The sequence below is a fragment of the Rhinatrema bivittatum genome, chromosome 1 (assembly GCF_901001135.1).
Source record: "Rhinatrema bivittatum chromosome 1, aRhiBiv1.1, whole genome shotgun sequence".
NCBI lineage: Eukaryota > Metazoa > Chordata > Amphibia > Gymnophiona > Rhinatrematidae > Rhinatrema > Rhinatrema bivittatum.
In genome coordinates, this window is record NC_042615.1 from 269,467,203 (window position 1) to 269,479,629 (window position 12,427).

The 12,427-nt window shown below is 40.0% G+C and overlaps 1 protein-coding gene across 1 annotated transcript in view; it reads right to left on the bottom strand.

Moving 5' to 3' along the window:
• Positions 1 to 625: 625 nt before the first annotated feature.
• Positions 626 to 12,427, bottom strand: part of SFXN5 (sideroflexin 5) — a 932,409-nt gene continuing 920,607 nt past the window's right edge. Inside the window, exon 14 of the mRNA XM_029594581.1 lies at positions 626 to 1,045. Coding sequence (XP_029450441.1) covers positions 968 to 1,045 — 78 coding nt within the window. The 3' untranslated portion in view covers positions 626 to 967. The remainder of the gene's footprint in view (positions 1,046 to 12,427) is intronic.

The window sequence follows — 12,427 nt, forward strand, 5'->3', positions numbered from 1 at the left end:
AGAAGGGAAAAGGGAATGCTGGTCAATGGATTAAGTATGGAATCTTGTGTGGTCATCTATCCAGAATAGTAGAAAAACAATGAGGAAGTAAACAAAAATTACTTGATTAAGGAGTGATATCCTACAAGCAGTTATGCTTCTACAGCTAGCAGCTGGGATATATCCTTATAGTGTACACTGGGTGGGTCAATGGGTCTGTTTCTTCCATCATCTACTATGTTACTGTTACATAAAATGAACAGAGAAACCCTCATGCCTGCTTGTGAATCACAAACAGGAAAATGATCCTCACCAATGGAATGGAAAAATTCCATTGTTTTTTCTTACTTAGAAGGAAGGCGAGGGACAAATGAAAATCATATAGTCTGAACTTCATTTGTGATATTTCTCCTTATCAGCTTTATGAATCAAACTATATAAATCTGTTTGTGTATCCATTCTTATTTTTTTGCAATTACAGGTGCAAGATTAGCATTTAATTACTCACTGTGTAAGCATTATTCTAACTCCTTATTTATTACTTTGTCTAATTCATGCACTGAGATCTCTATGAAAAATTATTTCTGTGAAGCATCCAACAGTGTTAAGATTTTAATTCTTTAGTAGACAACAGAAATCAATTTCACCCTTTTCTTATTTCCCTCATGTTTTCTGATCTGCAGTAGCATTAGGCTTTTATTAACAATTAAATCTCCTTTTCATGCAGTGTTGTTAGCTCACTGTTATTTTTCTTTTAATTAATTTTATAAAAATGTTTATAGTTGTTCTTTTATTTAACAAGGCTAAATTTTCAACTTATCCTTTCTACCTCTGTGAGGTGGAAATTCTCTGAATGCATTAAATTCTCTCTCCGACTGTCAGCAGTGGTAAGGCAAAATTAACTGTTCCTCTCTCAATAGTTTTCCACCACAATATATAGCACTGGCTGTTTCCATCCAGGACATCTGCTAAGAGGCTCCACTTCTGTTTATAATCCTTTGTTATAGACAACGGTCTTGCTGGTGGTGGCCACAGCAATTTCTGGCTCCAATTGGGAGGTCTCAATCTGTATAAAATCAGATAAAATTTGTATTAAAAATGTGAACTAATGGTTTGCTTAATTGTTTTGTATTTGTTATACTTATTAATGGTATCAGAGTGACAGTGATGGGCAGGTACAACATGGACATTGATTTAATTTAACATTCATGTTCCACCTTTTCTAATTGAGGTTATTATAACAAGGTGGATTATTACATGAAATAAAAATAAAACATTTCCTAATCATCATTATAGCCAATTCATAAAAATACAATCAGAATCAACAATTTAAAAAAGTATACTCAATAATCCCATTCCATCCCTGTTACCCCCATTATTATTATGATTTATTAACTGTCTTTTTGAAAAAATATACACCCAAGGCCATGTACAGAGTATAGCAGGTTAAAATGTCACATTTATGAATAGTGGAAGATCTATAGATAGATAGATAGATCATGTATAAAAATATATGTAAAACAAATAAAATCGTATTATGTAGGACATATTTCATAAATTATCTTACAATCATAATATACAAATAACATAGAATAAAAAAATAATTGTAATAATGATTGCTGCTGCCTCAGCCCCCAATTTCTCTCTCCACTGTTGTTATACTATAATTACTACCCTAGTCAATCGCCGGACTCAATTAATTCAATAGATCCTCACAATGGACTTAGCTATCTAAAAGTCCTGACAAACTTTATTTTTTTTTCATAAACTGTTTATTATTTTCCAATCAACTACACAAAAGCATTATAAAACAAGCATTATAGTAATTAAAGACAACCGCACACTTCCACCTCCCTTCCTACAACCCTCTACAGTACAAAGGATCAATATATATAAGGGTGAATTTTAATACATGCGCGCCTGCACACATGGACGCATTGATTTTATAACATGCACACGCTGGTGCACGTGCATGTTATTAAATTGGTGGGCCACGCACACATTTTTATAATCCACGTGCATATGTGCGTGCGGCGCGGGCAAGGGGGGCAATTATGCAGTTTCTGCGTGGCGACGCCTCCCGGCCTTCCCCAGTTCCCTCCCAGTCCGCTCCAATTAAGGAGCGAACTGGGAGGGAACTTCCCTACCCACTACCTAACCTCCCTTCTCCTTCCCCGCTCCTCCCCGTCCCCTATCCTATCTACCCCCCGATTTCTTTGTTTTGCCTTTTGCTCCTCAACAGGAGCAGTAGCAACTTGCGTGTGCTGGCAGGGTACCGGCGCACGCTTCCCCGGCACAGCAGCAAATGGCTGCTGTACCGGTGCCTCCAGCCCCTCCCCCGGAGCGCCCCTTTTCTTCGGCCTGGCACTTCTGCACACATGGCCAGGCCCCTTCTAAAATGTGTGCGGCGCGCACAAGGCCCGGCCATACGCATAATCCCTGGATTTTATGCGCGCAATGGATTAAAGATTCACCCGATAGTGTCATAACTGGGTATTAGGTGAGGTATATAAAACTGGCAGTGCTGATTATAGAGTGTCCACTCCACAAAAGTGGTACTTAAGACCTGTCCTCCTGTAACATTTGTATAAAAGGGAGTCCAGGTTCTGGTAAATTGCTGTAGATACGATCACGTCTTTGTCTGAATCGATTGTTATTCCAAACACAACACAACCAGTTTTTTAATGCTAGAGGGTGTCTGTAGGAGAATCAAACTCCAACCACTTCAACAGGATACACTGTTTCCGCACCAGGCAATACTTAAACAGGAACATATTGCCCTCCTTATCCAATCTTACATTATCAGAATCTAAATCCAACAGACATATTTCTCCCGAACACTGTAAAGAGGTCCCTCATCATCTACTTATGGATAGAAAGATAGTTTCCCAGAAGAGATGAATCTGTGTTTAGGTAACTTGCCAGGTTCTTATGGCCTGGATTGGCCACTGTTGGAGACAGGATGCTGGGCTTGATGGACCTTTGGTCTGACCCAGTATGGCATGTTCTTACATTCTTAGATAATATATACGTTAATATCTCTTAAAAATTGCAACTTCTCCACATACCTCTTGATTCTGCCATAGACTGTCCCTTTTTTGTGCCAATAAATGAATATGCAAAACCGAAAATATGTGCATTCTTTTGATGTTTATAAAACAATAAGTATGCAAATACAGGCTACACATCCTTGTATGGGCTTTTTGAAACATCACCCCTTTGAAAATGTACTCGATAATTGTATATATGAGTAATTTTCTGATGGTAATTTTCAAACGGGAGTGTAGGCACACATATACACATGAGTGTGGGCAAGTGGCCAGAATTGTGGCATTTTTATATCCTGCACGTACATACGCATGCATGTTATAAAATATCCCTGGCATGCGTATCTGTGCTTCTTATGTTAAATGTATGTGCGCATAGCCGTGTGATGTCGGATTAGAGCTACATAAGTGAGGGAATTTTATAACAGGTGCGCATCCATGCCATGACCAGTTTCACCAGTTCGTCCACCAGTTTTCCTCCAAAACTCCCTAGTTTTTTAGCTTGCACACCACCCAATTAATCCAGACCCCTTAAACACTTCAGAGATGCCTGGAAATAGTTTTGTTGAGAATTACACATCCTCCATAGCAGACGTAATTTTACGCTCAAGTATTTCTGGGTGCATGCCCAGGCATGTAGGTATCTGTGCACACATCTCTTGGCCCCACCCCGGAATGCCCATGCCCTGCCCATGCTCCACCCACTTTCTGCCCCTTTTTTGTCTGATTTGAGATATTTGCACATCTGTAGTTGTGCGCGCATGTGGGCAGCTTATAAAATTGGGTGGACACGCACATATCCTACATGCACGCACTTCTCCCAATTTTGGCTTATAAAATGTATCTTTATGTGCATATCAGTCATACAATTGTCTTAAATTCTATTTCTGTGGTTAAAACACTACATTTATAAATAAGACATTTTATAAATTGAGGGGTATGTAGTAAATGAAATCTTATTGCTCTTTTTATGGTGATAATAGGAACAAGGAACATTTAATAAACTTTATTTTACCATACATAAAGTATATTTTGAAAACTGAATCACTCAACGGATGAAAGGTTTCATACCCTCATGTACAATGTAGTTATTCCAAAGTAAATATTTATAATGTCACAAAATGAAAAGGAGAAAATATTTTAAAAATTAAAAAAGATTCTGTTTCAAGAAAATATTTTTGGCAGCCTTTAAGGGGTTTCTCCCATTCTGTGTCTCTGGAGAAAATAAAAACACCAGTACTCTCTAAATTATACCAGGGCTATTTTCATTTTTCAAAATTTGCATTTAATTTTTATGTAAACAGTCTATATTACTTTTTAGTTATTATACAATACATAAATCTGGCAATGTAGCCTAATGATTAAAAACAAGTTTGCTTACCATAAATGGTATTTTCTGTAGATAGCAGAATAAATTAGCCATTACATGTGGATGACATCAACTGGCGACACCAAACGAACCTCTCTTTCTTAGCTTGAAAAGCTTTTACTCTACTGAGCAAGTGGGGGAATTCTCACTTGGGTGTTGCCTCGTGAGCCCTCTCTGTCAATTTGAGAATTAATTCTAGCTAGGTAGTCAATTCTCCAGGGAGGTGAGCGGGTATTTAGTATGGCTAATTCATCCTATGTATAGAAAACACCATTTATGGTAAGTAAACTTGCTTTCTCATCGATAAGCAGGGCCTAATTAGCTATTACATGTGGGAAGTCACAAGATGAGGGTTGCAGCAAAGCATTTAGAAAGTAACTTTCAAACAGCCACGCGAACATACATGTAGATGCGTATGCCGGCTCGCGCCCAGAGACGCAGACATTTTATAATATATGCGCGTATATGTGCGTATGATATAAAATCATCTGTACATACAGACATTTGCACACAATTATATATGTGCATGTGCATGTACGCATAAATATTGGCTCTACTGCATAATGGGGGTGGGGGAGATTTTATTAGACATGTGCACCGACGCAATAGCCCTTTTTTCCAGTTCACTCCCAGTTCACCCAGTTAACAGATCAGATTTTCTAACCTCCCTGCCTGTTATTTAGCTTTCCTTTTACTCTTTTAACCCTGACCCTTAAAACCCCACTGACTCACCTAGTTATTTTATTTGAATACTTACATGCCATCCATAACCAAAGTCAAGTTACATGGTAAGGGACTCCGGTGCGTACTTGTGCTTGTAAATGCTTACACACACATTTCAAAGTAACTTCATGGAACACCCACGTCCCACCCATGCTCTGCCCAGACCATATCCTGCCCCCTTTTTAAAGTTTTTGATTAGTGTGTCTACCGGGAGATACATGTGTACTCACATGCTTTTTAAAATTCACGTGGCATGTGCCAGCCTGAGACACACGCTTATCTCTTGACTTTTGCAAGCACAGGACATTTAAAATCAACCTTTTACTGAATAAGCAAGCCAGACCCCAACATGAAGAGTAGACTACTTGGTGAATAGGCTATGAAAAAATGCTTGTGTGAAGTTACTCACTGAGAGATTGTCCAGACAGTAATAAAATGCAAAGGTGTATATCATGCATCTGATGAAGTGGACTCTGTCCTCAAAAGCTCATGTCTCAATAATTTGGTTAGTCTATAAGGTGCCACCCTCCTCTTGACAAAGGTGTGTACTGATGGCCATGTTGCAGCTTTATAGATGTCTTCAAGTGATATGGCTTGTGGATGAGCCACTGATGTTAGGGATGTGCATTCGTTTCATACGTTTCCTATACAAGCATGTAATATGAAACGTATGAAACATATGAAACGAATGCACATCTAATTGACATGTAATGGGAAACATATGAAACGAATTAAACGAATGAAACAAATGCACATCCCTAACTGATGTAGGCATTGCTCTACCTTCATAAACCTTGATGGTGTCTTTAATTTGTAGGCTTGCTAGCATATAGCATTGTGCAATGTAGTCTGCTAGCCAGTTGGACAATGAACGTTTGGCCACTTATTCCCAGTTTGTTAGGATCATTAGAGATAAATAGTTGCAAAGCTGTGGCTGAGTCCTTCTTTTGTAGTAAGCCAAGGCTCTTTTATAGTCTAAGATATGAAGGGCTTTCTCACCTTCATGTGAATGTGACCTCAGAAAGAATGTAGATAACATGATGGCCTGAGTAATATGGAAAACTGATATTTATTTAGATTTATACTCCACTTTTCACACTTTTTCAGCAGAACTTAGAAAATCCGGTGGTAACGGGGAGCAGGCCGGCTTTTGCAAATCAGTAGCTCTACCATGAAATGTGGTGCTATTGGCCGCATTGCTGATGGCAATAAGGCTCCTTACCTTTTCGCCATCAGTGATGTCTTTGCGGCGTCCACCCCGACTCCTCCCCTTCCAGTGCGGATGCCACTCAGAACCTGCCCCTATCTAGGTATCGCACGCGAAAAGTACCTTTGGAAAATGATTCCCTAAGTTTGTACCTGAGGCAATGGAGAGTAAAGTGACTTGCCCAAGGTCACAAGGAGCGACAGCAGGACTCGAACCCTGGTCTTCTGGTTCATAGCCCACTGCTTTAACCACTAGGCTACTCCTCCATTCATATATTTTTAGATGAAACTTGGGGTGGGTGTGGAGTAGGGGTGTGCATTTGTTTGCAACGTATTGGCAATCCGCAAAGTATATGCCATATTCATTGTATTTGTGGGGCTCATGAAAGTATGGCAAACCCCCACGAATACAACGTATCACTAACAAATAACCCCCCACCCTCCTGACCCCCCCCAAGACTTGCCAAATGTCCCTGGTGGTCCAGCGGGGGTCCTGAAGCGATCTCCTGCACTAGGGCTGTCAGCTGCCGGTATTCAAAATAGTGCCGATAGCCTTTGCCCTTACTATGTCACAGGGGCTACCGGTGCCATTGGTCGGCCCCTGTGACATAGTAAGGGCAAAAGCTATTGGCGCCATTTTGAATACTGGCAGGCCATTTCCCCCAAGACTTGCCAAAGTCCCTGGTGGTCCAGCGGGGGTCCTGGAGCCATATCCTGCACTCGGGCCGTCGGCTGCCAGTATTCAAAATGGTGCTGATAGCCTTTGCCCTTACTATGTCACAGGGGCTACTGGTGCCATTGGTCGGCCCCTGTCACATGGTAGGAGCATAAGATGGTGCCAGCAGTCCATTGCTCCTACCATGTGACAGGGGCCGACCAATGGCACCAGTAGCCCTGTGACATAGTAAGGGCAAAGGCTATCAGCGCCATTTTGAATACCTCCGAGTGCTGGAGATCGCTCCAGGACCTCCACTGGACCACCAGGGACTTTTGGCAAGTCTTGAGGGGGGTCAGGAGGGTGGGGGGTTGTAGTTAATTAAATTTAAAGGGTTGGGATGGGGTTTTTTTTTGGGAGAACGGATGCAACGGATTTAGGTCCCGATGAATCCGAATACCGAATGGGATGAATCCGTCCCTGTTGCACATCCCTAGTGTGGAGCATCACACTGTTGTGAAAGAATTGCATATAAGGTACTAAGAGAACAGGGAAAATAGGGCATACCAGTAGAGAGGTTGCAATAAATGCCAAGGTGAACTAGAAAGTAAAGTGCAAAAAGTTTCCAAATTACCCCGTCAACCGATGAGCAGGTTGTTAATACAAACAAAACATATACTTTGAAATGTCTGTATACAAATGCTAGAAGTCTAAAAAATTAGAAGGAGGGGGGTGGTCCTAGATGTTAAAGAGAGCATTGAGTCAAATAGGATAAAAGTTCTGCAGGAAACAAAATGCAATGTTGAATCTTTATGGATAGAAATTCTAGCTGAAAAAGAGAATAAAATAGTAGAAGGGGTATTTTACCATCCACCTGGCTAGAATGAACTAACAGACAATGAAATGCTAAAAGAAATTAGGGAAGCTAAGAAATAGGGTTCATTTAGAAGGAATGCGTGTGTGCCCATAAATGCATATATCTTGGCGAGTGAGCAGAGAGATGCTGGAATTATAAATTGTGCTCGCAAGTACGTGTATATCATTTAAAGTACCTCTCCCATGTACATTTCGGTTAGAGCTTTAATGGCTCTTACACGGATATGCAGGAGGATTTTAAAACATACTTGCTTGAGAGGAAAACCAATTTCCCCAAGTAGTCCACGAGTTTGTCCAGTTCATATTGAGGTCTTCAACACTACTCTGGTTCTTCGTCCTGCAAGCTCCCCACTGATCCCTCATGCAGTGCTAAACATCCCAAAACTCAAGATCTCCAGACTTTCTCCTCATCAGGACCATAAGTAAAGTGATGCGGATAACAAGCCGGCATGCGCCATGGTCAGCTTTTTTAAAATCTATTCATCAAAACATCATCAACATTCGGGAACTTATTTTTTTGTTATGTGAAACCAGACCTCATATATTTTACAGTTACATTCTACAGTGTTTGCAGACTTTCCGCTGTTTTCTTATTCACGGGGCAAAAACATAAAGGAACATGTGGTTCATGCAGAAACCTGCATATGAGACACTGAATTAATGGAAGGATACCACGATGTCTGTGGGGATTGTGATATTTGTAACCAATCAATCATTGGAACAGATTGGCAACATCCCAACACAGGAATGATCTATAAGAAAAGATCAATATTTAATTCAGTGTCCCTGTCCGTCCATTTACATGGGACATACAAGCAGACAAGTGAAGATCCGTTTAAGAGAACACCGCTGTAGGATTAACACACTTAACATGGAAGCTCCGATGGTAAAACATTGTGTCCAGAATCAGCATCAGTTTCAACAATTGAAATGGACAATATTAGATCAAGTAAAATGTTTAGGTCGTGGAGGTAATATTCAAACAAAATTGAATTTTCTGGAGCAGAAATGGATTTTTAAATTGTCTGCTCAAAGTCCGTATGGCATGAATGATGCAGTAGATTGGTCAACTTTGATATGATATCACAAATATAGCCTGTCAATGATTGGCTATATAGGGAGGGGAAAGTACCTATTGGCTATTGTTGCATCCGAAGGTGGGTTTAAATACCTCCTCGGAGGAAAACATGGTGGATCTTTAGTTGGGAAATGCTGAAAGCACAGGAAGAGTGACAACACAGAAGTATGGAGCGTATGTATACTAGATTATGGTCAGACGTTTTGTCGTCAGAATTTGGTATATCTGAATGTTTTATTCTTTTGAAGAAGCAAATAAAAGTTGAAGTATTGCCCCTGACGAAGCATCTAAGAAACACGAGCTGTGTCGGGCAGATGAACATATGATCACTCCTTCAGCGTTTTGTCGCTTAAGCTTTAAAAACGATAAGTGACATTCACTATATAATTTAAAAAAATGTTTAACCAGACCAATGATTATAAAAGTTGAATAACCACATATGAAAATATTCATGTGGTAAAATAGTATTTGTATACTAATGGGAGTATTTTCCAAAAACTTGAAGTTTCTCCCGTACAATATATGAGGTCTGGTTTCACATAACAAAAAAATAAATTCCTGAATGTTGGTGATGTTTTGATGAATAGATGTTATGAGATACATTGACCGGGCAGTTTTAAGATATAATTGTTAGATATTACTGCAAGTATGGATTCCACCAAGCTAAAGGATACCTTCAGTTATTCGGCAGATTTCATTACAAACATAATACAGGGTCAATCATTACTAGGAGAAGAAGTTTCTTCTTCCAAGATAGATTTAGAGTCTTCTTACGTGGAGCTACAAAAAAACTGATTAGATCAAAATTACATTCGGCCACTTTAATTCAGAATTTGCGACAACAAATTATACCCCGGGGGTTGAGGATTAATAAGGCACCCTTAGTTTTCCAAGAAGATGAATTGTTCATGATGAAATGGATATCTATACTGAACAAATGTTCATTTGATTTAATGACATTAATTGTTGAACGAACAAAGGTATCTATAGATGAAACAACTGCACAGATAGTGGAAATTCAAGCTCAAATACATCAAGAGTCATCAATTGAACACTTGAATCAGATAGTAGAAAAATGTCAGTCTTCATTAGATGAATATCGGATGTCAACTAAACAATTTAAAATTAAAAAATTATGACGGGATGAAGATGATTACACTTCGAATAACGTTTATCACTGGTTAAATAAAGAACAAACATCAGCGGGCCGGCATGTAACTTTTGAAGATTCAGATAGTAATAGTGGCTCTAGTGGTTCAGACGAGGGAGAATCTGTAAAAACCTTAAGAGAGGTTCAATTAACCCACATTTTTTAGGCAGAGGCAGGGGCAGAAACAGATGGCAACCTCGGACTCATCGAAGACCATACAAACAAGACCCAGTATCACAAGCATCTAAAAAACATGAGCCGTGTCGGGCAGAAGAACATATGATCACTCCTTCAGCATTTTGTTGCTCAAGCTTTAAAAACGATAAGTGACATTCACTATATCATTTTTAAAAAATGTGTAACCAGACCAATGATTATAAAAGTTGAATAACCACATATGAAAATATTCATGTGGTAAAATAGTATTTGTATACTAATGGGAGTATTTTCCAAAAACTTGAAGTTTCTCCCATACAATATATGAGGTCTGGTTTCACATTACAAAAAAATAAGTTCCCGAATGTTGGTGATGTTTTGATGAATAGAAGTTAATAGATACATTGACTGGGCAGTTTTAAGATATAACAGCTTTTTTAAAATGCATACTTATGTGTGTAAGCCTTGGCCCCGCCCTGGAATGCTCATTCCATGCCCCCTTTTCACCCCTTCTTGATGTGTGCATGAGTATGTACTTCACATCTTCTTAAAATGCATGTTGCTGGCACAAGGCCTGTATGTGGCTGTTTTTGTGCAAGCAAAGATTTTAAAATTGACATGATAATCAGCAGCACAGTAATAATGGTTGATTTCAATTACCCCAGTATTGACTGGATGAAAGAGAGGCAAAGTTCCTAGATGCAATAAATGACAGCTTCATGGAGCAGCTGGTACAAGAACCAACAAGAGGGGAAACTATTTTAGACCTAATCCTTAGTGGAACACAGGATTTGGTGTGAGAGGTAACAGTGTTGGAGCCACTTGGAAATAATGATCACAACATTATCAAATTTGGCTTAATAACTGGAGGGAGCATAAAAAAGAAATCTACTACGACAGCATTTAACTTTCAAAAAGGTGACTATGATAAAATGAGGAAAATGGTTAGGAAAAATCTGAAAGGAGCAACTGCAAAGTTTAATGGGTGAATTTTAAAAGCCCTATGGCACCAAAGCTGGGAGATAGGCACGTATATCCACCCAGCGCGTGGCGTGGAGATTTAAAGACATGCCCGAATATGCACATATCTCCCGGTACGCAAGTAAACATTTTTTCATAAAGGGCCGGGTCAACGGCGTGGTCTTGGTGGAGACTGGGTGGGGCATAGGAAGGGGCATGGGCGATCCAGGAAATATGAATGAAACCACCGTGTAAGAATTTATGCACACCAGCATATGCCGAGGTCCCTATCCACGTAACTTTACTTCTGCTATGAATGGCAGGTAAATCATGAAACAAAAAGAACCAGGCTAGTCAACGGGGTTTTAAGGGTTGGGGCTAACAGGGTAAAAGGGGTCAAGTTGGCTAGGGGTTTAAGAAGTCCTCTCCTTTACTGGGGCAAACTGGGAAGAAACTGGGGCATACGTATCTACTAAAATCCCCCCACTTACGCAATTGAGTCAGCATTTGCATGCAGATGTGCACATCAATGTAAAACTGTGCACACATGTATGCACGTATAGCCGATTTTATAGCATACATGCATATACTTCCTTTGTAGTTGCCAAGTAACGGCAGAGGCGGCACTAGAAGCGACTTCTACCGTGATCCTGGACAGCAACTTTAAATAAAGGTACGGGGTGGAGGGGGGGCAGGGGGAGAAGGGAAAGGGTTAGGGTTGACATTTGGGGGCAGGAATCGTGCCTGAAATATGGCAATGTTTAAGTCTAAAGGGTGGGGGAGGGGGACGGGTTCTCCCGGCACACAAAAATGTATTTTTTAACAATAAATGTCCTAATTTGGGGGGGGGGGGTGGCATGTTTGGCCTCTTAGGACCTTTGCAACTTGGGTTGGAGGGAGGTGGGGGACAGGCTGCGATGTGGGCTTTTTTTTAAAGGGAACCTAACTTAACCGGATAGATTCCTTTTTCAATCTATCCAGTTAAGTATAAAGATATATGGCCCCATGAAGCTGTATAAATTTAGACCTGCTTCCAACAGGTTTAAAGTTATGCAGCTAACATATAGGGTCATCCATCAAAATGCGTTATGGTGTTAATGCATGCAATAATGAGCTAACACAAGTGTTAACGCCATAACTCATACTGCTATACAGTGGCGTAGCCAGAATTGATTTTTTTGGGTGGGCACAAGGTTAACATGGGTGGACTGTAGGCATGCAGGTCTAC